The 25190-nt window shown below is 49.3% G+C and overlaps 1 protein-coding gene across 3 annotated transcripts in view; it reads left to right on the forward strand.

Annotated features, from left to right (window-relative positions):
* The window catches only part of btbd9 (BTB (POZ) domain containing 9), a 92264-nt gene that overhangs the window by 25571 nt on the left and 41503 nt on the right, over positions 1-25190 (forward strand). For all 3 annotated transcript variants that reach the window (XM_078399986.1, XM_078399988.1, XM_078399987.1), the window contains exons 5-6: positions 34-253; positions 10267-10386. In XM_078399986.1, the coding sequence (XP_078256112.1) occupies positions 34-253; positions 10267-10386 (340 nt within the window). The remainder of the gene's footprint in view (positions 1-33; positions 254-10266; positions 10387-25190) is intronic.

A 25190-nucleotide genomic window follows, 5' to 3' on the forward strand; every position in this document is an offset into this window, starting at 1 on the left:
GCTGGTAATGTGGCTCACCATTGTGTTCCCCAGTCCCAGACGAGAACATTGCCTCGATGAAGCATGGGGCGCAGGTGATTGGGGGAGAACTGAAGGCTGCTCTGCTGGACGGCGACACTCAGAATTACGATTTGGACCATGGCTTCTCTCGGCATCCTATCGATGAGGACTGCCGGTCAGGCATCGAGGTGAAGCTGGGCCAAGCGACAATCCTCAACCACATTCGTATGCTGCTCTGGGACAGGGATAGCAGGTGGGCCTTGCTCTAGTTTGCTCTTGATAATCTAATCTTTGTGTGATTACTGGACAAACAATCCATAGAATAGCACTTTAACTTCCCCCCCCCCGGTGGCCTACAAATCTAACTGCAATTTTCAAAGGCCTTGCCAAGGCAGTGGGCGGCACGGTGGCGTGGTGATACTGTTGCCGCCTTACAGCGCCACAGACCCGGGTTCGATCCTGACCACGGGTGCTTGTCTGTACGGAGTTTGTACGTTCTCCCTGCGACCGGCGTGGGTTTTCTCCGGGATCTCCGGTTTCCTCCCATATTCCAAAGACATAAAGGTTGGTCGGTTAATTCACTTGGTATAATTGTAAATTGGCCCTAGTGTGTGTAGAATTGTGCAAGTGTGCGGGGATCGCTGATCGGCGTGGGCTCGGTGGGCAGAAGGGCCTGTTTCCGTGCTGTATCTCTAAACTAAACTAAAACTAAGCAGAGAAGGCTCCGGTCCAGGGACTGGAAAATGGGTGCAGCTTAAATGAGTGGTTGATGGTGGACCGAAGGGGCTGCTTCTGTGCTGGATGACTTGACAACTCTAAATACTATTCAGGATGATTGTCCATAAAACATGTTCATAAAATATGGTAAAAATCCTTCAGCCCATGTTAAGTAAAATACATCAGCCCATGAAATTGCCCATCATTCACAGTCTAGTCAAAGATCACCTGCGGAGCTGAATCAGATAATTGTATAGCTTCATATCCATGCCTTTCTACACTAATCTCATTTGCCTCCATTAGTTCTGTATATCTCTCTACGTTCTTTCCTATCTATTATGTTCCTGTGCAAATGCCTTTGCAATGTTGTTATTGGATCTGCACCATCTCCTTTGGCATCTCGCTGCAAGGAAAACGAAACCCTCAGACCTCCTTGAAATTTTTCTTCTCTCATCTTAAATGCTCTAGTTTTACTTTCTAGTTCTACTCTAGTTCTACACTAAGAATTTCATTGTTTCGTTCCCAATTAAACACTCTTGACTCTTGACAACATTCTGCCAGAAGGTAATACGAGGTAAAAAGAGTTAGGGTAGGATTCGTATTAGGGTGGATAGGATCACTTTCCCAGAGTTGGAAGAAAAGCCTCCGTGCTCTATAATATAAACTCCATACTCGACTAATGAAAGCAAGGATCGCTTAAGCATACTTCACCACTTTTACTCTGAGCTGCCACCCCTGGGATTCTTAAACCTGTATGGGTTTATTTTTGTTGATTTTCTCTGGGCCTTGCTACTCACGGTATCTGCACAGCTTTTATTGGACTTCCCAGCCAGCAGCTGCTCACATATCAGGATCAAATTCCACCTGCCAAATTTATCACAACCAATATCGTTCTGCAACCTCGCGCCACTACCAATCCGAGCACCACCCCAATGTCCTCGTCATTTGCAGATTTAACGATCATACTGCCTGTATTCAAATCGTTCGCCCATGTGGCAAACACTTTGGTTCCAACACCAATTACTGTGGCGCTGGTCGCAGGATTCAATCACAGAAGCAGCTCTCCCATCACCAAGCCAACTCTGGATCCCGCTTTGCATGGGATCCCATCGGCTCAAATCATTTGGGGCCGATGTGACCTAGACACACAGAGTGATGGAGAGATCGCACATAAATATGCCCATGGCCCACTTAATCCGTGCCAACAATCAACCATTCATTTTTTAAATACGAATCCTACCCTAACTCTTTTTTTCCCAGCAAACCCCTTATTTCCCACCATTCTCCTCCCACCTTCTCCCAGATTCAACCACTCACTGGGGGCAATTTGCAGCAGCCCATTAACTATTGGCCTGCACACTCTTGAGATAGAGAAAGAAACCTCCATAGTCACAGGGTGCAGACTCCACACAGACAGCACCCGAAGTCAGGATTGATTGCGGGTGACTAGAGCTGTGAGGCAGTGGCTCTGGCTGTACCCCTGGGCCACCCATGTAGGATCCTGTCAGAGATCGGACTGAATGTCGACTGCACCAACTGCTCTCTGCATCCATCAATATATTTTGGTATTTGAAAAAGTTCAATTTAGTCGGACAGGATCTGCCAACAACATCACTCTGACCACCCCTGCCTTTCCAGGTGTTGACGAAGCCAGGCCCTCAGAGTGTTTTTCCAATAATTTCCCCACGGCCGCTGTTAGACTCAGAAGCCTGGCTTCTCCCTGCTGCCCTCCTTGAACAAGAGAAGCACTCTTACCAAACTCTGATGTAGATCATCAGGTCCCTGGGAATTCTAGCTCTCAGGCTCATTAACTAGCTGAGCGTTTCTTTACTAATAGTGATTTATTTCACTTCATAATTTACACCGGCCCTTTGGTTCTCCAGTATTTCTGGCAGGTTATTTGTCTCCCTGATGCCAAGCACCAAGTATTTGTTTAATGCTGCCATTTCTACACTCTCACCCCAGTCAGTCTGCAAGGCGTTATTTGCCCCCACCAGTATTTCCTTTCATGCATTCCAGTAGATGTTATCACAGTATTTGTTTTGCTCATTACTTTAATGTTATATTCTGCTTTCCCGTTCTTTTGAAATCTCTTGATCTTCCTTTGCTGAATTCCAAAACATCCACTTACGTGAGGGGAGGATACAATAGCAATCTTTTAAAAGACATCTAGACAGGTACATAAAATCATAGAACTATACAGCCCTTCGACCCAACTTGGCCTTGCCGATCAAGTTCCTTAGCCAAGCACGTCCCATTTGCCTGTGCCTGAGCCATATCCCTACAAACCTTTGTTTTTATTTAGCTGTCCAAGTATCTTTTAAATGTAGTCACAGAGCTGTACCACACGGAAACAGACCCTTCCACCCACCTTGTGCATACCAACCTTGTTATAGACAATAGACAATAGACAATAGGTGCAGGAGTAGGCCATTCAGCCCTTCGAACCAGCACCGCCATTCAATGCGATCATGGCTGATCACTCTCAATCAGTACCCCGTTCCTGCCTTCTCCCCATACCCCCTCACTCCGCTATCCTTAAGAGCTCTATCCAGCTCTCTCTTGAAAGCATCCAATGAACTGGCCTCCACTGCCTTCTGAGGCAGAGAATTCCACACCTTCACCACTCTCTGACTGAAAAAGTTCTTCCTCATCTCCGTTCTAAATGGCCTACCCCTTATTCTTAAACTGTGGCCCCTTGTTCTGGACTCCCCCAACATTGGGAACATGTTTCCTGCCTCTAATGTGTCCAATCCCCTAATTATCTTATATGTTTCAATAAGATCCCCCCTCATCCTTCTAAATTCCAGTGTATATAAGCCCAATCGCTCCACCCTTTCAACATACGACAGTCCCGCCATTCCGGGAATTAACCTAGTGAACCTACGCTGCACGCCCTCCATAGCAAGAATATCCTTCCTCAAATTTGGAGACCAAAGCTGCACACAGTACTCCAGGTGCGGTCTCACCAGGGCCCGGTACAACTGTAGAAGGACCTCTTTGCTCCTATACTCAACTCCTCTTGTTGCGAAGGCCAACATTCCATTGGCTTTCTTCACTGCCTGCTGTACCTGCATGCTTCCTTTCATTGACTGGAACCATTCCTTTGTTGACATATTGAGTTAGACACAAAATGCTGGAGTAACTCAGCGGGCCAGGCAGCATCTCTGGAGAAAGGGAATAATTGGCGTTTCGGGTCGAGACCCTTCTTCAGACTGAGAGTCGGGGGAGAGGGAAACTAGAGGTATGAAAAGGTACAAAGAACAAATGAAAGAGAAGGATGAAAAGAACGAATCAAAGCCAACAACGATGCTCACCATGACATATTGAGATAGCCCCATTTGCCTGCATTTGGCCCATATCCATCTAAACCCTTCCCATCCATATATCTGTGAAGGTCTTTTGAAAGTCATAATTGTATCCTCGTCTACAGCTTCCTCTAGCAGCTTAGTCCAGATACTGACCACCCTCTGAGTGAAAACGTTGCCCTTTTAAACTTCTTCCCTCTCAACTTAAGCCTATATCCTCTAGTTTTAGAACCCTCCACCCTCGAAAACAAACTGTGAGGGTTCACTTAATCCCTGCCCCTCATGATCTTGCATACCTCAATAAGATCATCTCTCAGCCACCCATGCTGCAAAGGAAATAGCTCCAACCTCTCGCTATAACTCAAGCCCACAAGTCAGCGTAACATTCCAGTGAATTTCTTCTGCATCCTTTCTGACTTAATGACATCTTTCCTTAGCTAGGTGACCAGCCAGAGTTGCTCAAAGTACTCTCAAGTGTGGTTTCACATAGAGGGTGGTGGGGACATGGAATGAGCTGCCACAGGAGGTAGTTAAGACAGGTATTTTCACAATATTTAAAAGACATTTGTTCAGGTACATGGATAGGCAAGGTTAAGAGAGATATGGGCCAAACGCGGGAAATAGGACTAGCACGGATCGACATCTTGATCAACATAGATGCGTTGAATTAAAGGGCCTTTTCCTCGTACTGTATGGCTGTGTGAATCTATTCTCAGTCTTCCGCGGTGAAGAAGCGTCTTGACCTGAAACGTCACCCATTCCTTCTCTCCCGAGATGCTGCCTGACCCACTGAGTCACTCCAGCATTTTGTGTCTGCCTGCAATATTGCAAATGTGGCCTATCCATGTACCTGAACAAATGTATAGCAGAGATGGTTGTCCAAAGTAGAGGGCGTGGGGGACAGTGAGATCAGTGTGGAGAATACTAATATGCAAGGGCAGTGTGAGATGAAGAAGGAATAGGTGTTTGGGCTCTTGAAGTTTAGTTTAGTTTATTGTCACGTATACTGAGGTCCCGAAACGTCACCCATTCCTTCTCTCCTGAGATGCTGCCTGACCTGCTGAGTTACTCCAGCATTTTGTGAATAAATACCTTCGATTTGTACCAGCATCTGCAGTTATTTTCTTATACTACTTGAGGTACAGTAAAATTCTTTTGCTGCGTGCAAACCAGTCAGTGGAAAGACAATACATGATTACAATCGAATCATTCACAGTGTACAGATACATGATAAGGGAATAACGATTAGTGCAAGATAAAGACAGTAAAGTGCGATCAACGATAGTCCGAGGGTCTCCAAAGAGGTCGATATTGGTTCAGGACTGCTCCCTAGTTGTGGTAGGATGGTTCAGTTGCCTGATAACAGTTGGGAAGAAACATTAAGGTGGATAAATCTCCAGGTCCTGATGGGATCTGTCCCAGGTTATTGAAAGAGGCAAGAAAGAAGATTGCAGGAGCCGTGATGAAGAACTTTGTGCCTTCTCCAGCTACAGGTGAGGCTGGAGGTCTGTGACCAGTGGAGTTCCGCAGGGATCTTCTGAGACTTCTGTTGTTTGAGATATATAGAAATGACTTGGACCTAAACGTAGCCGAGTTGGTTAGTAAGTTTGCCGTTGACACCAGGATTGCCAGGGCCTCGGACTGTGAGGAAGGCTGGCAAAGTGCATAGCGGAATATAGATCAGTTACAGAAGTGGGTGGAGAAACGGCATTGATGTACAGAAGGATTCTGGGGGTCCAAGTCCACAGCTCCCTGAAAGTGCAACACAAATAAATAGTGGTAAAGAAGGTGTATAGTATACTTGCCTTAATTGATCAGGGCATTGAGCGTAAGAGTCAGGAAGTCATGATGCAGCTTTATAGGACTTTAGTTAGCCCACATTTGCAATATTGCAGGTAGACACAAAATGCTGGAGTAACTCAGTGGGTCAGGCAGCATCTCGGGAGAGAAGGAATGGGTGATGTTTCAGGTCAAGACCCTTCTTCAGACTGATGTCAGGGGAGGGGGCAAAGATAGGATGTAGTAGGAGACAGAAAGACTAGTGGGAGAACTGGGAAGCGGGAGGGGAAAGAGAGGGACAGAGGAACTATATGAAATTAGAGAAGTCAATGTTCATACCGCTAGGGTGTAAACTGCCCAAGCAAAATATGAGATGCTGTTCCTCCAATTTGCACTGGGCCTCACTATGGCAATGGAGGAGGCCCAGGACAGAAATGTCAGATTGGGAATGGGAGGGGGAATTGAAGTGCTGAGCAACCGGGAGATAATGCAGTTCTGGTCACCCCATTACAGGAAGAATTTGGGAGACTTTGGATACAAAGGAGATTTACCAAGATGATGCCTGGATTAGAAGGTATTGCCTACAGGAAGAGGTTGGACAGACTTGGGTTATTTTCTCAGGAATGCTGGAGTTTGTGGGGGGACCTGATAGAAGTATATAAAATTATGAGAGACATAGATAGGATAGACAGTCATGACCTATTTCCCAGAATGGGAGTATTAAATACTACAGTTATTTAAGGTCAGAGGGGCAAAGTTTAAAGGAGATGTGCGTGGCAAGTTTTTTACACAGATGGTAGTGAGTGCCTGGATCGCGTTGCTGGGGTTGTGGTGGAGGCAGTTATGATGGAGGCATTTAAGAGATTTTTTAACAAGCAGGCAAATAAGGATTTGTCTTGGCATCATGCTTGTCACGGACATTGTGGGCCGAAGGGCCTGTTCTTGTGCTGTGTTGTTCTATGAGCACAGCAGCTCGTAGATCAGCTGGAAAGTTGGGCAGATGGAATTTAATTCAGGCAATATCAAGGTCATGAACTTTGGGAGAGTAGATTCTGGTAAGAGATATAGATTAAATGGCAAGAACCTTAAGACCATTGATGTACAGAGAGGTCTCATGGTGCAAGTCTCGCGGGGCGGCACGGCGACGCAGTGGTAGAGTTGCCGCCTCACAGCGCCGGAGACCCGGGTTCGATCCTGACTACGGGTGCTGTCTGTATGGAGTTTGTACGTTCTCCCCGTGACCTGCGTGGGTTTTCCCCGGGTGCTTCGGTTTCCTCCCACACTCCAAACACATACAGTACAGGTCTGCAGGTTAATTTGGCTTTGGTAAAACTTGTAAATTGTCTCTCGTGTGTATAGGACAGTGCTAGTGCACGGGGATCGCTGATCGGCAAGGACTTGGTCGGCCGAAGGGCCTTTTTCTCAAAACTAAACCAAACTAAAGTCCATACCTTCCTGAAAGTAGTGACATAGGTGGATTGGGAAATGAAGAAAGCGTTTAGTACGCTTTGCCTCCACAGGCTGGGGCGTTGAGGGTTGAGACATCATGTTGCGGTGCGTTAGATCACGCCTGGAGTACTGCGCACAGCTCTGGTCGCCACACTACAGGAAGGATGTGGTGGCAATAGAGAGTGTGCAGTAGAGATCCACCAGAATGTTGCCTGGAATGGTAGGTTGTTGGCATAACCCTGGAATGGTAGGTTGTTGTCTATTGTCTATTGTCATAACCCGGTTAGCACACAACAGCAGCCTTTCACTGTACCTCGGTACATGTGACAATAAACTAAACTGAGCTTAAGAGGAAAGATTGGGTAGGATGGGTTTAGAAACATAGAAACATAGAAAATAGGTGCAGGAGTAGGCCATTCGGCCCTTCGAGCCTGCACCGCCATTCAATATGATCATGGCTGATCATCCAACTCAGTGTTCCGTACCTGCCTTCTCTCCATACCCCCTGATCCCTTTAGCCACAAGGGCCACATCTAACTCCCTCTTAAATATAGCCAATGAACTGGCCTCAACTACCCTCTGTGGCAGAGAATTCCACAGATTCACCACTCTCTGTGTGAAAAAAAACTTTCTCATCTCGGTCCTAAAAGACTTCCCCCCTTATCCTTAAACTGTGACCCCTTGTTCAGGACTTCCTCAACATCGGGAACAATCTTCCTGCATCTAGCCTGTCCAACCCCTTAAGAATTTTGTAAGTTATCGCACTATACCACTTGTTGCCGTCAAGGAATATAGATTGTCGCAAACCGTGAGTTACAGCTAGTTCCACTGTCATGCCCTTTATTGCGGTTTCTCTGCCAACATGCCCCCTCATACCCTTCACCATTCCCCTCGTGTCGATTGAAAACGCTGGCTTCAGGTTGAATATTATATCATTCTATGTGACTGAGGTCGCTGTCTCTCAAGGGCCCCATTACAAGATTACAAATTAACCCTTTTCCACTGCATAGGACTCTGCCTGGAATAAGCAGCTCCTCAAAATACTGATTTAGAAATCCAACTCACGTCCATTCCAGGAATTCAAGCTCTCCACCGTTGATACTAATTTGGTTTCGCCAGCCTATGTGCAGAATAAAGTCCCCAGTGATCACTCTCCTCCCTCCATTTGCACTGTGCTCTCCGTCATAACAACCATACACAACGCGAGAGGTGGCTCAATCAGGCTAAAACGTTAATAAGCATGTCAAAATAATACTTGTTTTTTTCAGATTTACATTAGCTTATTTGTAACAACACAGAAGGAAGCTAAATAACAAACTCTGGGAGGAACTTAGGGGGTCAGACAACATTTGTGGAGGAGAGGGACAGACAACAGAAGCCCATCAGCTTCCTTCCGTTCTCTACCATGCTATCTCACCCTGCAGTCCTGTGCTTTCAATCTGCACGCTGATCTCTCATTTACAGCAGAGGGCATTACCTGGGATGCAGCTTTTCAATGAGGCTGGATGTGCTGGGTTTCACATCCTCGGATTGAAGGGGCAATCTGATCGAGGAGAACCCAACGTTCAGGGCGTGGATAGGATGGGACAGTGGGATACTTCCCCCCATCGTAGAGGAATCTAAAGCCAGGAGGCATGGATTTAGGGTAATGAGGGGGGGGGGAGGTTAGAGGGATTCTGAAGAGGACACTTTGCCCCAGACGTATTTACATTCTGGATCTCGCTGCTGCACGAGGGGGTGGTGGAGGCAGAGGCTCACGTTTGTGAGGGGTCTAAATGTTCACTCGATTCACCGAGGTGCCGTACAGAAGGATGTAGAGCAAATGCTGGTGATTGCGTTCAGTGTAGGCAGGGACCCACGATGGTCAACGAAGGGCCCGCTTGGGTGCTGTTACACTGAGGAGTGGGAGCACCTCCACGCCTGGGCTGAGCGGAGGGGAGGGGAGGGGAGGGAGAGAGAGTTTGTCTGGACCTCTGGGGGGGGGGATTCATTTCAGCATGGGAACAGCAACCTGAGGGTAGAACCAGAAGAGAGAAAAGTCACCCAGCGATAGGAAGGGGTTCAGCCGGTGAGGAGATCGGAGAGAAAGAAAAGGCAAAGGCGCACAAACCCTGGGGGCACTGATGCAGCTGCAGAATGTGCTGGAAGGCTGATGTGAGCAGCGCAGAGGATCCATTGTGATCAAACCCTCTCCCTCCCCTCGCCCGCCCTGGGTCATGTGTCAGTGTGCCGCTGGAGCGGTTTAGGTCGGGATGGTAGAGAGGAGGGCGTTCGGTTGCAGGTGGACGGAGGAAGGCCGTGCTGTCCGGGAATGTTGAGGGAAGGGCGGTGACGGGTGAGGTACGTGAGCGATGTGTGAGGGTGAAGCCGGCACTGGGAATGGACTGCTCACCACTGCTGCCAGGTTACAGCGTTACTGAGCAGAGTGAGCCGGGAGTGTGTCTGCGCATCACTTTACCTGATGGGGTTTGTAGCTTCTGTCACAGCCTTGAATCCACAGCATGATTATCAGGAAGGGTCAGAGAGTGGTACAGTGTGGAAACAAGCCCAACTTGCCCACACCGGCCAACATGTCCCATCTACACTAGTCCCACCTGCCTGCATTTGGCTTATATCCCTCCGAACCTGCCCTATCCTTGTACCTGTCTAATTGTTTCATTAGTCATATTGCAATAGTCCCTGCAATAGTCCCAGCCTCATCTACCTCCTCCGGCAGCTCGTTCCATACACCTACCATCCTTTGCGTGAAAACGTTACCCTTCAGATTCCATTTTAAATCTTTCTCCTTTCATCTTAAACCTACTGTGTGTCCTCTGGTTCTCGATTCCCCTACTCTCCAGTCACATCTGGTTACTATGCTGAGACTGTGACCTATTACAGCGAGCTCAAGCCCCCAAATCAGGATTGTATTAGCTTAACAAATTCCCCTCCCCCCCCCCTCTAAAATACTGATGCTTCACTTTGTTCATTGCTCGACAAGATACTATGATTGCTGATCGTCTCTCTGCCCCAGGTCTTACTCATACTACATCGAAGTGTCCATGGATGAGCTGGATTGGATTCGTATCATCGATCATTCCAAGTACCTGTGTCGTTCCTGGCAGAACCTGTTCTTCACCCCTCACGTCTGCCGGTAAGTACATGTGCGGGGGAGTGCTGGTGTAGCGGCCACACACCGGTTGACTGCATCTGTGTACCCTGCCTCCCTCAGCGTGTCTCCCTCCCCAGGGGTAGCTGGGCTCAGCTCTGGCCTCGGGGCCTGTCAGAGGAGCTCAGAGGGAACGGTGCGAGCGGGGTGAGGCTGCCGTATGGAGTAAGAGAATCACAGAGCATGGAAACAGGCCTTTCGGCCCAACTCGTCCGCGCCAGCCAAGATGCCCCATCTATGCTAGTCTCTTTTGTCTGCCTTTGGTACATATCCCTCTGAATCTTTCCTATCCATGTACCTATCCAAATGTCTTTTAAATGTTATTGTTTCAACTACCTCTTCTGGCAGCTCGTTCCATATACCCACCACCCTCTGTGCGAAAAGGTTGTCTCTCAGGTTCCTATTTAATCTTTCCCCTCTAAACCTGTGTCTTATTGTTGATTCCCCTAGCCTGGGCAAAGGACACTGTGCATTCACCCTATCTATTCCCCTCATGATTTTGTGCACCTCTGTAAGATCACCCCACAGCCTCCTGCGTTCCAAGGAATAAAGTCCTAGCCTGCCCAACCTCTCCCTGTAGCTCTGGCCCTCGAGTCCTGGCAATGTCCTTGTAAATCCTCTCTGCATCTTTCCAGCTTAACAACATCCTTGCTGCAACCGTCAGGCTGCTCCGTTTGTCAGCACTGTAGCCTCTGCTGCAGGAGGTCAGCTGCTAACCTGACAGGGTCTTGAACAGAGTGTGTAAGCTGTGTCTCTAACTCTCCACATCCTTCTCCCTGGTGAATACCAATGGGAAATGTTCATTGAGGATTTCACTCACATCTCCTGGCTCCATACACAGATTTCCATGGTGGTCACTGAGGGAACCTACTCTTTCCCCTCTTGCTTCTTATAAAATGGTTTGGGATTATCTTTATTCCTACTTGCCAATGTCATTTCACCGCCTACTTTCCCCTTGTATTGTCCTTCTGATGTTTTCTCTTTTATCTATAAACGTTAAATATCTTACTCAAAGCCAAGTGGCATTGCGGGTCAATAAGGTGGCAAAGGAAGCACATGGCGTGCTTACCTTCACAGGCATCTATATACTAAAACTCTCGTTTGTTTGTTTGTTTGTTCCTGAACTACAGCCAAAACAGTACATGATAGCGCGACAATCTTAGGCCCACCTTACTCACCGTCGTCCCTTTGGTGCTAATGGTACAAGTTTCATTGAAATCGGTGTTATATTTTTAAGGTTATTCACATTTTAAAGTTTAAATCTATCTCCTAGGGAGGAGGGAGGGGTGGAGGGAGGGAGGGGGGGAGGAGAGAGGGTAAGGGGGTTGAGGGGATGGAGTAAGGGGGAGGGGGAGGAGGGAGGGGGTAGGAGGGGAAGGGGTGGGGGGGGTGGAGAGAGGGTGCTGCACCAATGCAGGAGAGGCTTGGGCCCAACGGGTCCACTTGATCTAGTAAAATATAAGAGCTGGGACATTATGTTGCAACCGTACAAACACTGGTTAGATCGCACTTGGGAGTATTGTGTGAGCAGTGGGTGGGATGTGATTGTGTGGTGGAGGGTGCAGAGGAGACACAGAGGACACTGACAGGAGAGACTGCAGATGATGGAATCTGGACCAAAACAAACTGCAGGAAGAACTTGGCGGGTCAAGCTTCATCTGTGGAGGGAAAGGAATACTAGATGTTTCTGGAGGGGTTGATGGAGGCAGAGACTCTCACTGCATTAAAGACGTATCTAGATGAACTCATCGAAGCAGAGGCAGCTATGGACCCAGTGCTGCTAAATGGGATTAGTATAGACGCGACTGAATGGTCGGCATGGAGCTGGTGGGCCACAAGGCCTGCCTCTGCCATGTGGCTCTCCATCTGCTGCAATCCTTAAACCCTCTAGAGTTCCATTAGAAAACTTCCCTGTCGAATGTTGATCCCCTCCAGCTCAGGTACACCCTCTCCTCCTTGTACAAATCACCCCCTCTATAGACAATAGACGATAGGTGCAGGAGTAGGCCATTCGGCCCTTCGAGCCAGCACCGCCATTCAATGTGATCATGGCTGGTCATTCTCAATCAGTACCCCGTTCCTGCCTTCTCCCCATACCCCCTGACTCCGCTATCCTTAAGAGCTCTATCTAGCTCTCTCTTGAATGCATTCAGAAAATTGGCCTTCACTGCCTTCTGAGGCAGAGAATTCCACAGATTCACAACTCTCTGACTGAAAATGTTTTTCCTCATCTCAGTTCTAAATGGTCTACCCCTTATTCTTAAACTGTGGCCCCTTGTTCTGGACTCCCCCAACATTGGAAACATATTTCCTGCCTCTAACGTGTCCAACCCCTTAATAATCTTATACGTTTCGATAAGATCTCCTCTCATCCTTCTAAATTCCAGTGTATACAAGCCTAGTCGCTCCAGTCTTTCAACATATGACAGTCCCGCCATTCCGGGAATTAACCTCGTAAACCTACGCTGCACGCCCTCAATAACAAGAATATCCTTCCTCAAATTTGGAGACCAAAACTGCACACAGTACTCCAGGTGCGGTCTCACTAGGGCCCTGTACAACTGCAACCGTACATTGGGATCTACTATCCCAATGATCCATAAACCTGTATTCCTACACCCTGCACCAAGTCTTTAGGCACACATCCATCTGACCGCCCCACCGATCTCTACATTTACTGGCACTTGGCCTGATTGTGAGAGGAACAATCGTGAGGAGAATTGGCAGATTAAATAATAGGAAACCTTTGGATCAGAGATTTCCGTGGGTATGAGTACAATTTCTTGTAACCCAGCAGGTGGTTGGATTCTGAATTGCATTGCTGAGGAGGTGGTGGAGGCAGAGGGCGACGATGGTTACCAAGTGTTGGTAAATGGGCGTAATACAGACATGAACAACATAAAGTACAGCATGAACAGCATTAAGATGGTGGGTCATAAGGCCTGTTTGTGGGCTGTGCAACTGCACAACTCTATGTCTGAATCTTATCCTCTCCAATCCATCTTGTCGCTGTAGTCGCTCGACCCTGGAGCCATTCTAGTGAATTCCTCTGGGCCCTCACTAATGCCTCCACATACTACGAGGGAAACAGAGTCGAACACACTGTGCCGGCTGAGGACAGCATTTTTTTATTAATTGGATTCGGGCTTTGCAAGCTGAGCCAGCATTTAATCGCCTGTCCCTAGTTGCTCTTGAGAAGGCTGGTCTTGAACCGTTGTAGCCCTGGAGGTGTGAGTGCTGACATTGCTCTTGGGGAGGGAGTTCCAGGACTTTGACCCTACGTCGGTGAAGGAACGGTGATATATTTCCAAAACAGCATGGTGTGTGGCTTGGGGGGCATCTTCCAAGTGATGTTATTACCATGCTTTTGCTGCCCTTGTCAATAGACAATAGACAAAAGGTGCAGGAGGAGGCCATTCGGCCCTTCGAGCTAGCACCGCCATTCAATGTGATCATGGCTGATCATTCTCAATCAGTAACCCGTTCCTGCCTTCTCCCCATACCCCCTGACTCCGCTATCCTTAAGAGCTCTATCTAGCTCTCTCTTGAATGCCTTCCAAGTGATGTTGTTGCCATGGTTTTGCTGCCCTTGTCCTTGTAGCTGGGTTTGGAAGTTGCTATCTGAGAAGTCTCGGTGAGTTGCTGCATTGCATCCTATAGATGGTACAAAGTGCTGCTGTTATTATCCGTCGGTGGAGGAGTGATTGAATGGTTGTGGATGGGGTAACTATCAAGTCGACTGCTATGTCCTCTGTTGTGTTGATCTTCTTGAGTGTGGTTGAAACCGCTCATCCAGGCTAAAAAGACAGTGCAGGAGTAACTCAGCGGGTCAGGCAGCATCTCTGGAAGACGTGGATAGGTGATGTTTCGGACCCTTCTTCAGACTAATAAGAGTTGGGGAGGGGGGGGGGGAATGAAATGAGAGAAAGTTGGAAGAGAGATGGGGTTGGGAGAAGACCTGGCAAGTGGATGCAGGTAAGGGAGGGAGTGGGGGGGGGCGTTATTAAAAGGGGTGACTTAAGGCCAGAGATGAAAAGAAGACAAAACGGTGATGTGGAGAGAAAAGGAGTCCATTGTGAAGGCAGAGGAAGGGGATGGGGGGAAGGGAAAGGGGGTGGGATTGTGGGAGAAAGGGGTGTACCTCGAGATGGAACACAGCGAAGAAAGAAGGAAGAAAAGGAGGTCTTGTGGGGGCAAGTGGAGAGTATTCCATCTCATTCCTGACTTGAGCCTTGTAGATGGTGGGCAAGCTTTGGTGAGTTACTCGATGCAGGGTTCCCATCCTCTGACCTGCATTTAGGCCACATTGTTTATATCAGTTTCTGGTCAATGGTAACCCCGAGGATATTGAGATTGGAGGGTCAGTGATGGTCAGGGGGCGGGAGGTGATTTTCCCGTGTTGGGTACATCATTGTCTGGCAATTGTGTGATGTGAATGTTACTTACCACCTATCAGCCCAGGTCTGGATGTGGCTCACATTGGTTCAGCATGACATCCCTGCTTTTATACTCCGTGCCACTGTTGATAAAGCCCAGAATTGTGTTTGCTTTCTTGATTGCTTTCTCAGCCTGCTGAATCACCCTCGCATGCATGGTATGTGCACATAGGACCATGTCCTCCTCTCCTTCGGCACCTCGTTTGGAACACTATTCAATGTTGCCTGTTCTCAGAATGCGTTACCTCACAATTAAACACCGCCCGCCATGCGTCTGTCCATTTATCTGCAGCCTGCCGCAGTTTATCCTCGACATTACCGGCAAATTTCCAAATTTCCAAGGTTTAGGTCATAAAACTGGATCCCCAAAAAAAGCAACAGGCCTAACTTCAGTCGATTGGGAACGCCACCATCCCCAACTGAGAGAAACAATCATTCAGCCCCAGCCTCTGTTGTCTGCACATCCGTTTCGCATCCACATTTCAATCTCTCCGTTACACTGCGTGTGCTATAAATCTCTGGGACTCTGTCAACCACTGGGAGCCATTTCTGCAGCACCTCAAGTGAATGTTACCTGGCTACATCCACTGCATTGCCCTCATCAACACTATCACCTCATCAAAAATTATATCAGACTGCTTACACAAGGTCTTCCCTTAACAAACCCATGCTGGCTGGCCTTAATAATCCACTTTCCTCCAGGTGACGATTAGCTGCCCTGGATCATTCATCTGCAAAGGTTCCACCTCTGAGGTTGAACAGACTGCCTTGTAGATACTGGGCTGATAGAACAAAGCAGTAACATTTGTCACTCTAGCCCTCTCCCATCGCCTGTTTCCCACACCTTGCATCGGCCGTTTCCAATCTCCTCATCTTCCTCTGTGTCCTTGCTCTATCCCATCCAATCCTCCTGTATCTCCCTCCATATCCTCAGGTGCATCCCACCTCCTCCTCCTTCACTAGAGTCCTCAGATACATTCCATCATGTCCTCTGTACTTCCCTCTAAATCCTTGGACCTCATTAGTGATCCTCAGGCTATCTTTGATCGGACCTTACTGGCTTTACCTCACACCAAACGTTATTCCCTTATCATGCATCTACACACTGTGAATGGCTGGATTGTAATCGTGTGTGGTCTTTCCGCTAACTGGTTAGCACGCAGCAGAAGCTTTCCACTGTACCTCGGCACACGTGACAATAAACTAAACTAAACTGGATGCTTCTCATCACCTCCTCCGGTACTTCGTCTGAGTTCTCACAGAGATCCCATTAGTCCTGGTGACTTATCTACTCCGAGTTCAGCCTGATTTTCCAATAGCTCGGGTGGCACGGTGGCACGGTGGCGCAGTGGTAGAGTTGCTGCCTTACAACGAATGCAGCGCCGGAGACCTGGGTTCGATCCCGACTACGGGTGCTGTCTGTACGGAGTTTCTATGTTCTCCCAGTGACCTGCGTGGGTTTTCTCTGAGATCGTCGGTTTCCTCCCACACTCCAAAGACGTACAGGTTTGCAAGTTAATTGGCTTGGTAAATGTAAAAATTGTCCCTAGTGTATGTAGGATAGTGTTAATACGCGAGGATTGCTGGTCGGCGCGGACCCGGTGGGCCGAAGAGCCTGTTTCCGCGCTGTATCTCTAAACTAAACTAAGCTCCATGCTGTCGATGTTTAATGCATGCATTGTCAACTAGTTCTTCCCTCTGTTCTGGTGAAGGCAGATGGAAGGTACTTATTTCCTACCTTAACACTTTCCTCAGCATCCATCTGTAGGCACCCACTTCCGTCCTTAATGGGCCCCATCTATATATTCTACTGTTTACTATTTATATGCCAAAGGAACACCTTTGTATTCCCTTGTGTCACGAGTTCATCTTCTCTCATGCATTCTCTTGGCCTCTCTTGCAATCAGCCTTGTTCTCACTTCGGCAGATGTGAGATGGTATAAAACTAAAAGGAAAGAAGTATAACATAGCAAAGAGTAGCGGGAAGCCAGAGGATTGGGAAACTTTCAAAGGACAACAGAAGGTAGCAAAAAGGGAAATACGGGTTGAAAAGATGAGGAACGAAGCGAAGCTGGCTAAGAATATAAAGAAGGACAGTAAAAACTTCTTTAGGTATGTTAAGAGAAAAAGATTAGTAAAGACAAATGTGGGTCCCTTGAAGGCAGAAACGGGTGAAATTATTATGGGTAACAAGGAAACGGCAGAAGAATTGAACAGGTACTTCGGATCTGTCTTCACTAAGGAAGACACAAACAATCTCCCAGATGTACTAGAAGACAGAGGATCTAGTGAGACAGAGGAACTGAAAGAAATTTGCATTAGGCGAAAAATAGTATTGGGTAGACTGATGGGACTGAAAGCTGATAAACCCCCAGGGCCTGATAGTCTGCATCCCAGAGTATTTAAGGAGGTGGCTCTTGAAATCGTGGACGCATTTGTGATCATTTTCCAATGTTCAATAGATTCAGGATCAGTTCCTGTGGATTGGAGGGTAGCTAATGTTATCCCACTTTTCAAGAAAGGAGCGAGAGAGAAAACGGGGAATTATAGACCAGTTAGCCTGACAGCGGTGGTGGGGAAGATGCTGGAGTCAATTATTAAAGAGGTAATAATGGCGCATTTGGATAGCGGTAAAAGGATTGGTCCAAGTCAGCATGGATTTATGAAGGGGAAATCCTGCTTGACTAATCTTCTGGAATTTTTTGAGGATGTGACAAGTAAAATGGATGAAGGAGAGCCAGTGGATGTAGTGTATCTAGACTTTCAGAAAGCTTTTGATAAAGTCCCACATAGGAGGTTGGTGAGCAAAATTAGAACACATGGTATTGGGGGTAGGGTGTTGACATGGATAGAGAATTGGTTGGCAGACAGGAAGCAAAGAGTCGGAATAAACGGGTCCTTTTCAGAATGGCAGGCAGTGGCGAGTGGAGTGCTGCAAGGCTCGGTGTTGGGGCCACAACTATTTACAATATATATTAATGATTAGGATGATGAAATTAGAAGTAACACTAGCAAGTTTGCAGATGACACAAAGCTGGGTGGCAGTGTGAACTGCGAAGAGGATGTTAGGAGGTTGCAGGGTGACTTGGACAGGTTGAGTGAGTGGGCAGATGCATGGCGGATGCAGTATAATGTAGATAAATGTGAGGTTACCCACTTTGGCGGCAAAAACAAGGAGGCAGATTATTATCTCAATGGTGTCAGATTCGGTAAAGGGGAAGTGCAACGAGACCTTGGTGTCCTTGTACACCAGTCACTGAAAGAAAGCGTGCAGGTTCAGCAGGCAGTGAAGAAAGCTAATGGAATGTTGGCCTTCATAACGAGAGGATTTGAGTATTGGAGCAAAGAGGTCCTTCTGCAGTTGTATAGAGCCCTGGTGAGACCACATCTGGAGTATTGAGTGTAGTTTTGGTCTCCTAATTTGAGAAAGGACATTCTTGCTATGAGGCAGTGCAACGTAGGTTCACGAGGTTAATCCCTGGGATGGAGGGACTGTCAAATGAGGAAAGGTTGGAAAGACTGGGCTTGTATTCACTGGAGTTTAGAAGGATGAGAGGGGATCTTATAGAGACGTATAAAATTATAAAAGGACTGGACAAGCTAGATGCAGGAAAAATGTTCCTAATGTTGGGGGAGTCCAGAACCAGGGGCCCACGGTCTAAGAATAATGGGGAGGCCATTTAAAACTGAGGTGAGAAGAAACTTTTTCACCTGGAGAGTTGTGAATTTGTGGAATTCTCTGCCACAGAGGGCAGTGGAGGACATTTCACTGGATGAATTTAAAAGAGAGTTAGATAGAGCTCTAGGGGCTAGAGGAATTAACGGATATGGGGAGAAGGCAGGCACAGGTTACTGATTGTGGACAATCAGCCATGATCACAGTGAGTGGTGGTGCTGGCTCGAAGGGCTAAATGGCCTCCTCCTGCTCCTATTTTCTATGTTTCTACGGCACTTACCAGACTTGTCATAAGCCTCTTTCTTTTGCCATATCTTCCTCTCTATCTCTTCCATCATCCCAGGAGTTGTGAATTTGTTTGTTCTGCCTTTGCCCCTCATGGGACTATCTCTTTGTGAAAGTCAGTTGATTGTTCTGCTAAACGTGCCTGTCACCTTTCAGTTTTAATTTACCTGCGCCAGATGCAGCCAAATGGCTTTCCTCCGTTTAATTATTTTCACAACGGGGAGGGCCGCAAGCAGCGAGAGATATCTAGAGAGGGGAGAGTCAAAAAGGGGGATCGGGAGGGTCACCCAGGTCATTGGCGAGTCGCCAGGGAGGGATAGAGGGCTGAGCTGGCGACAGAGAGGGTGAGTGAGGTGGACGATGAGGGGAATGGCATGTTGTTGAGCAGAGAAGTGGCGGGAATCATTTCACTCGACGTCGGTCCAATTAATGGCAGTTGTGATTTCAGTGACAGGTCACGGAGTCATAGGGTCACAGCCCAACCTGTCCATGCCAAAAGGTTTTATCGCCGAGCTGAACATATTTACCTGCGTTTGGCCCACCTCCCTTAAAACCTTTCCTATCCATGTAAATTGACCCGTGTTGTGACAGAGGTCTGTTTAGTGGTTGGGAGAGGGACTGACGACGGAGGAGGGAAGTTGGGAAAAGACTCCATCAAACTTATCTATGCCTCTCATAATTATATGTGGAGATCTCCCCTCAATATCGGACGTTCCAAGGAAAACAATCCAAGTTTGTCCGACCTCTCTTTGTAGCTAATACCATCTAATCCCGGCAGTGTCCTGTGAATCTCTCCTACACCCCTCCATCTCCACCCTGTAATAAGGCATCCAGAACTGCACATGATTCTCCATTGGTGGCCCAACCTAAGTTCCATAGAGCTGCAACATGACATCCCGACATTTGTACGTCTGAAGAAGGGTCTCAACCCGAAACGTCACCCATTCCTGCTCTCCAGAGATGCTGCATGTCCCGCTGAGTTACTCCAGCTTTTTGTGTCGATGCTCGGTTTAAACCAGCTTTGGTTTAAAGAGGCAGTTTCTTCTTACACACTTGTACTCAACATCCTGACCAACGAATGCCATTCGCCTTCTTTATCACCCTATCTATTTGTGTTAATGTCAAAAAACTGCGGATGCTGGAATCTTGAGCAAAACAGAAAAGAATTGGAGTAACATATGCAGGTCAGGCAGCCTCTGTGAAGGGAATGGAAAGGTGACATTTCATGTTGAGACCCTTCTTCAGTCTGATTATAGTATAGGAGAGAAAGGTGGAAAAGAGACATAAGGTCCATTTGTGTTGTCACTTTCAGGGAGTTATGGATGGACTTGGACCCCAAGATCCCTCAGTGCTACAAAGCCCCTGACGTTCATGCAAGTTTTGTATAGTTCTTGTATCACCTCACACTTGTCCAGATTAAATTCCATCCTCCATTACTCCACATAAATTGCCAACCAGTCTACATCCTTTGATAATCTTCCTCACGAATCACAACTCTGCCCAATTTTGTGCCGTTTGCAAACATACCAATCAGGCCACCGATAAACTCGTCCAGATTATTAACCTATATCCCAAACAACAGAGGTCCCAGCATTGATCCTTGCAGAACATCAATGGTCACTAATCTCCGGTCAGTGAAAAACGTCTCTATCACTACAGATGGACACAAAATGCTGGAATAACACAGCATCTCTGGAGAAAAGGACGAGGAGATGTTTCGGGTCGAGATCCTTCTTCAGACTCTATTATTCCCCTCTGGTTTCTATGGGCAATCCAATTTTGTATTCAACTCAACAACTCATTATGGACTCCATGTGACTTAATCATTTGAACCAGCCGACCATGAGAGGCCTTGTCAAACGGCTTACGAAACCCTAACTCTAATGCAGTATCCACTGTCCTCATAAGTCATCTTCATCAGTTCATCACAAAACGCATTCAAGTTTGTGAGACAGGTTTTCCCCCACACGGAGCCATGCTGACTATACACAAGTTAATTCAGAAGTGATGGGAGCAGAATGAGGCCATTTGGCCCATCAAGTCTACACCGCCATTCGATCATGGCTGAACTATCCCTCCCTCTCCCCATAACCCCTGACACCCACACTAATCAAGAATCTATCTACCCCCAACAAAGTCCCATGTTTTTTTCCAGATGTGAGGTAAATCCAGTCACAAAGGAAGGATTGGTGTGGAGGAGTTGGGCCGTGGGGAAAGGATGGAGCGGAGGATTTGAGGGATGGGCTGAAGTGGCTGAGGGATGAGAGGGAAAGAGGAGGAAAACGGAAGGAGTGGGGCAGAGCGGGGGGGGGGCGGGTGTTGAGGGATGTGGTGCTTTGGCACGGTGTGCGAGCAGAAATGAGGGTGGAGGGGTAATTGGGTGTGCAGAGTGCTTTGTGGGAGAGGGGTGCCACCCTTCCAGGTGGGCGCTCAGCTTGGCGCTGAGGGGTGCTGTCATTGCCTGCAGTGTAAGTGGTCGCAGCAGGAGGAGACAGTTTATGCTCTGCCCTTCTCCAGTCATGTAGAATCAGCAGCCATTAGACAAGGATTGTGCTAAGACTATCCCCCCTCGGATTTCGGGCAGCAGGAAGCTTCAGCATTGTTTAACGTTGATTTTGAAAGGAGCATTTATTAACGGTGGAATTTAAAGCTGCCTGCTCCTCTCCTGGGACACTGCTCTTGTTTTCCAGAGTCTGGTTCAGTGAAAAGACACAGAAATTGCACGAATAAATTTAGATTTTGCCCGCTATACGTTGTTAAATTAGCTCTATGGCTTTATTACCAGATCTTTTCTGCCAAGCAGTTCAATTAATTGTCTCTGACACGCTGCAGGGTTTGTGAACTGCGCGCCTACACAATTTGCTACAGCAGTTCTTCACCCTTGAGAACTCATTATACACAGCTCTGTCACTCCAGCCCTTCACACTGCAGCGACCCATTCCCATCACACCAGCCCATTCCCTGTCACTCTACCCTACCCCCCTCACTCCACCCCAGCCCCCCTCAACACCCCCATCATCCCCTCCACCCCATCCCGCTCACTCTACCCCGTTTCCCCCCCCACTCCATCCCACCCCCCCTCACACTACCCTACCCCCCTAACTCCACCCCACCCCCCTCACTCCACCCCAACCCCCCCTCACTCCACCCCACCCCCTCACTCCACCCCGTTCCCCCCTCACTCCACTCCATTCCCCCTCACTCCACCCCATCCCCTCACTCCACCCCAACCCCCTCACTCCACCTCACCCCCCTCACTCCCACACCCCATCCCCCCCTCACCACCACACCCCATCCCCCCCTCACCACCACACCCCATCCCCTCCTCATGCTACCCCACCCCCCCTCACTCCACCCCATCCCCTCCTCACTCCACCCCATCCCCCTCACTCCACCCCATCCACCCTCACTCCACCCCATCCCCCCTCACTCCACCCCATCCCCACTCACTCCACCCCATCCCCCTCACTCCACCCCACCCCCTCACTCCACTCCACCCCACCCCCCCCTCACTCCACCCCATCCCCTCCTCGTGCTACCCCATCCCCCCCTCACTACCACACCCCATCCCCTCCTCATGCCACCCCATCCCCTCCTCATGCCACCCCATCCCCTCCTCATGCCACCCCATCCCCTCCTCACTACCACACCCCATCCCCTCCTCACTACCACACCCCATCCCCTCCTCATGCCACCCCATCCCCTCTTCATGCCACCCCATCCCCTCCTCGTGCTACCCCATCCCCCCCTCACTCCACCCCATCCCCCCCTCACTCCACCCCATCCCCCCCTCACTCCACCCCATCCCCACTCACTCCACCCCATCCCCCTCACTCCACCCCACCCCCTCACTCCACTCCACCCCACCCCCCCTCACTCCACCCCATCCTCTCCTCGTGCTACCCCATCCCCCCCTCACTACCACACCCCATCCCCTCCTCATGCTACCCCATCCCCTCCTCATGCCACCCCATCCCCTCCTCACTACCACACCCCATCCCCTCCTCATGCCACCCCATCCCCTCCTCATGCCACCCCATCCCCTCCTCACTCCACCCCATCCCCTCCTCACTCCACCCCATCCCCTCCTCATGCCACCCCATCCCCTCCTCACTACCACACCCCATCCCCTCCTCACTCCACCCCATCCCCTCCTCACTACCACACCCCATCCCCTCCTCACTACCACACCCCACCCCCTCCTCATGCCACCCCATCCCCTCCTCATGCCACCCCATCCCCTCCTCACTCCACCCCATCCCCTCCTCACTCCACCCCATCCCCTCCTCACTCCACCCCATCCCCTCCTCATGCCACCCCATCCCCTCCTCACTACCACACCCCATCCCCCCCTCACTCCACCCCATCCCCCCCTCACTCCACCCCATCCCCCCCTCACTCCACCCAGTCCCCTCCTCATGCTACCCCATCCCCCCCTCACTACCACACCCCATCCCCTCCTCATGCTACCCCATCCCCCCCTCACTACCACACCCCATCCCCTCCTCATGCTACCCCATCCCCTCCTCACTCCACCCCATTCACCCCTCACTACCACCCCCCCCTCCACTCCACCCCATCCCCCCCCACTCCACCCCATCCCCCCTTACTCCACCCTGATCCCCCCTCACTCCACCCCACCCCCTCACTCTACCCCGTCCCCCCTTCACTCCACCCCACCCCCCCTTACTCCACCCTGATCCCCCCTCACTCCACCCCACCCCCTCACTCTACCCCGTCCCCCCCTCACTCCACCCCACCCCCCCTCACTCCACCCCATTCCCCATCAACCCAGCCCATTCCCCATTATCCCAGGACCCCACACCCCTACACAGTGTGATCCCACACCCCCACACAGCGTGATCCCACACCCCTACACAGTCTGATCCCACGACCCTGCCACCCTACACAGTGTGATCCTGGGGTTCCACACCCCTACACAGTGCGATCCCACACCCCTACACAGTGCGATCCCACACCCCTACACAGTGCGATCCCAGGACCCTACACAGTGTGATCCCATGACCCTACACAGTGCGATCCCAGGACCCTACACAGTGTGATCCCACGACCCTACACAGTGTGATCCCACGACCCTACACAGTGTGATCCCACGACCCTACACAGTGCGATCCCACGACCCTACACAGTGCGATCCCAGGACCCCACACAGTGTGATCCCAGGACCCTACACAGTGCGATCCCAGGACCCTACACAGTGCGATCCCAGGACCCTACACAGTGCGATTCCAGGACCCTACACGGTGTGATCCCAGGACCCTACACGGTGTGATCCCAGGACCCTACACGGTGTGATCCCAGGACCCTACACAGTGCGATCCCACGATCCCACACCCTCAACAGTGCGATCGTCGGGCTCCTACACACTAAGCAGTGCAGTCGCAGGATCCCATACTCCCACAGAGTGTGTGTCACACAGTACAGATACAGGCCCTTCAGCCCGCCGTGTCCTCGCAGACTATCAACCACCTCGACAATGATTTCCCAGCACTCGAGCCGCGTCCTTCTCTGCCCTGGCAATTCAAGAGATCGTCTAAGCCCTTCGTCAATTGTGACGGAGTCTCTGTGTCATCCACTCCCTCAGGCAGTGCGTGCACCTTCCAACCACCCTCTGATCCCCTCGCTACTCCTCTCCCCGAAATCTCCCTCTTCTAGCTGCAGCATCTCATGGAAAGGTTCTCTCCTAGCCTGCGTCACTGCTCCAAGGAAAACAATCCCAACCTCTCCGGACTCTCCTCATATTTGAAGCGCTCCATCCCATCCCTGGTGAATCTTCGCTGCACACTTGCTCTGGTGCAATCACATCTTTCCTGCAGTGCGGTGACCAGAACGACATACAGTTCTCCAGCTCTGAGCTCATCTGTGTTTATAAAGTTGCACGATAACCCCCACCCCCCCCCCCCCAGCTCTTCTGGTTAATCAAGACAAGTATCTCTTTCGCCTGCACCATTTTATCCTCCTGTGCTGTCACCTTCAGGGATCTTTGAACTTACACACCAAGGTCTCTCTAATCCTCAGTACTCCCAGGGGCCCGAGCAATCATTGTATATGTCCTACGTTTATTTGTCTTCCCAAAGTGCTTCACCTTACACTGATCAGGATTAAATTCCATCTGTCATTGCTCTGCCTATATTACCAGCTGATCGATTTTGCAATGTAACCCAAGACTACTACCCTCACTATTAACGTCACCGACCATTTTTGTCTCGTCTGCAAGTTTAGCAATTGTACCTCCTGCATTCATGTCCGAATCATTAACCCATGTAACACATAGCAATTTTGGATTAAATATTCAAAGTTACCATGGATCCCAGAAGCAGTAACCTTTCTACCGCTCTCCCATGTGGGACCTTGTCAAATCACATCACCAC

This window comes from Rhinoraja longicauda, chromosome 5 (assembly GCF_053455715.1).
Source record: "Rhinoraja longicauda isolate Sanriku21f chromosome 5, sRhiLon1.1, whole genome shotgun sequence".
Lineage (NCBI taxonomy): Eukaryota > Metazoa > Chordata > Chondrichthyes > Rajiformes > Arhynchobatidae > Rhinoraja > Rhinoraja longicauda.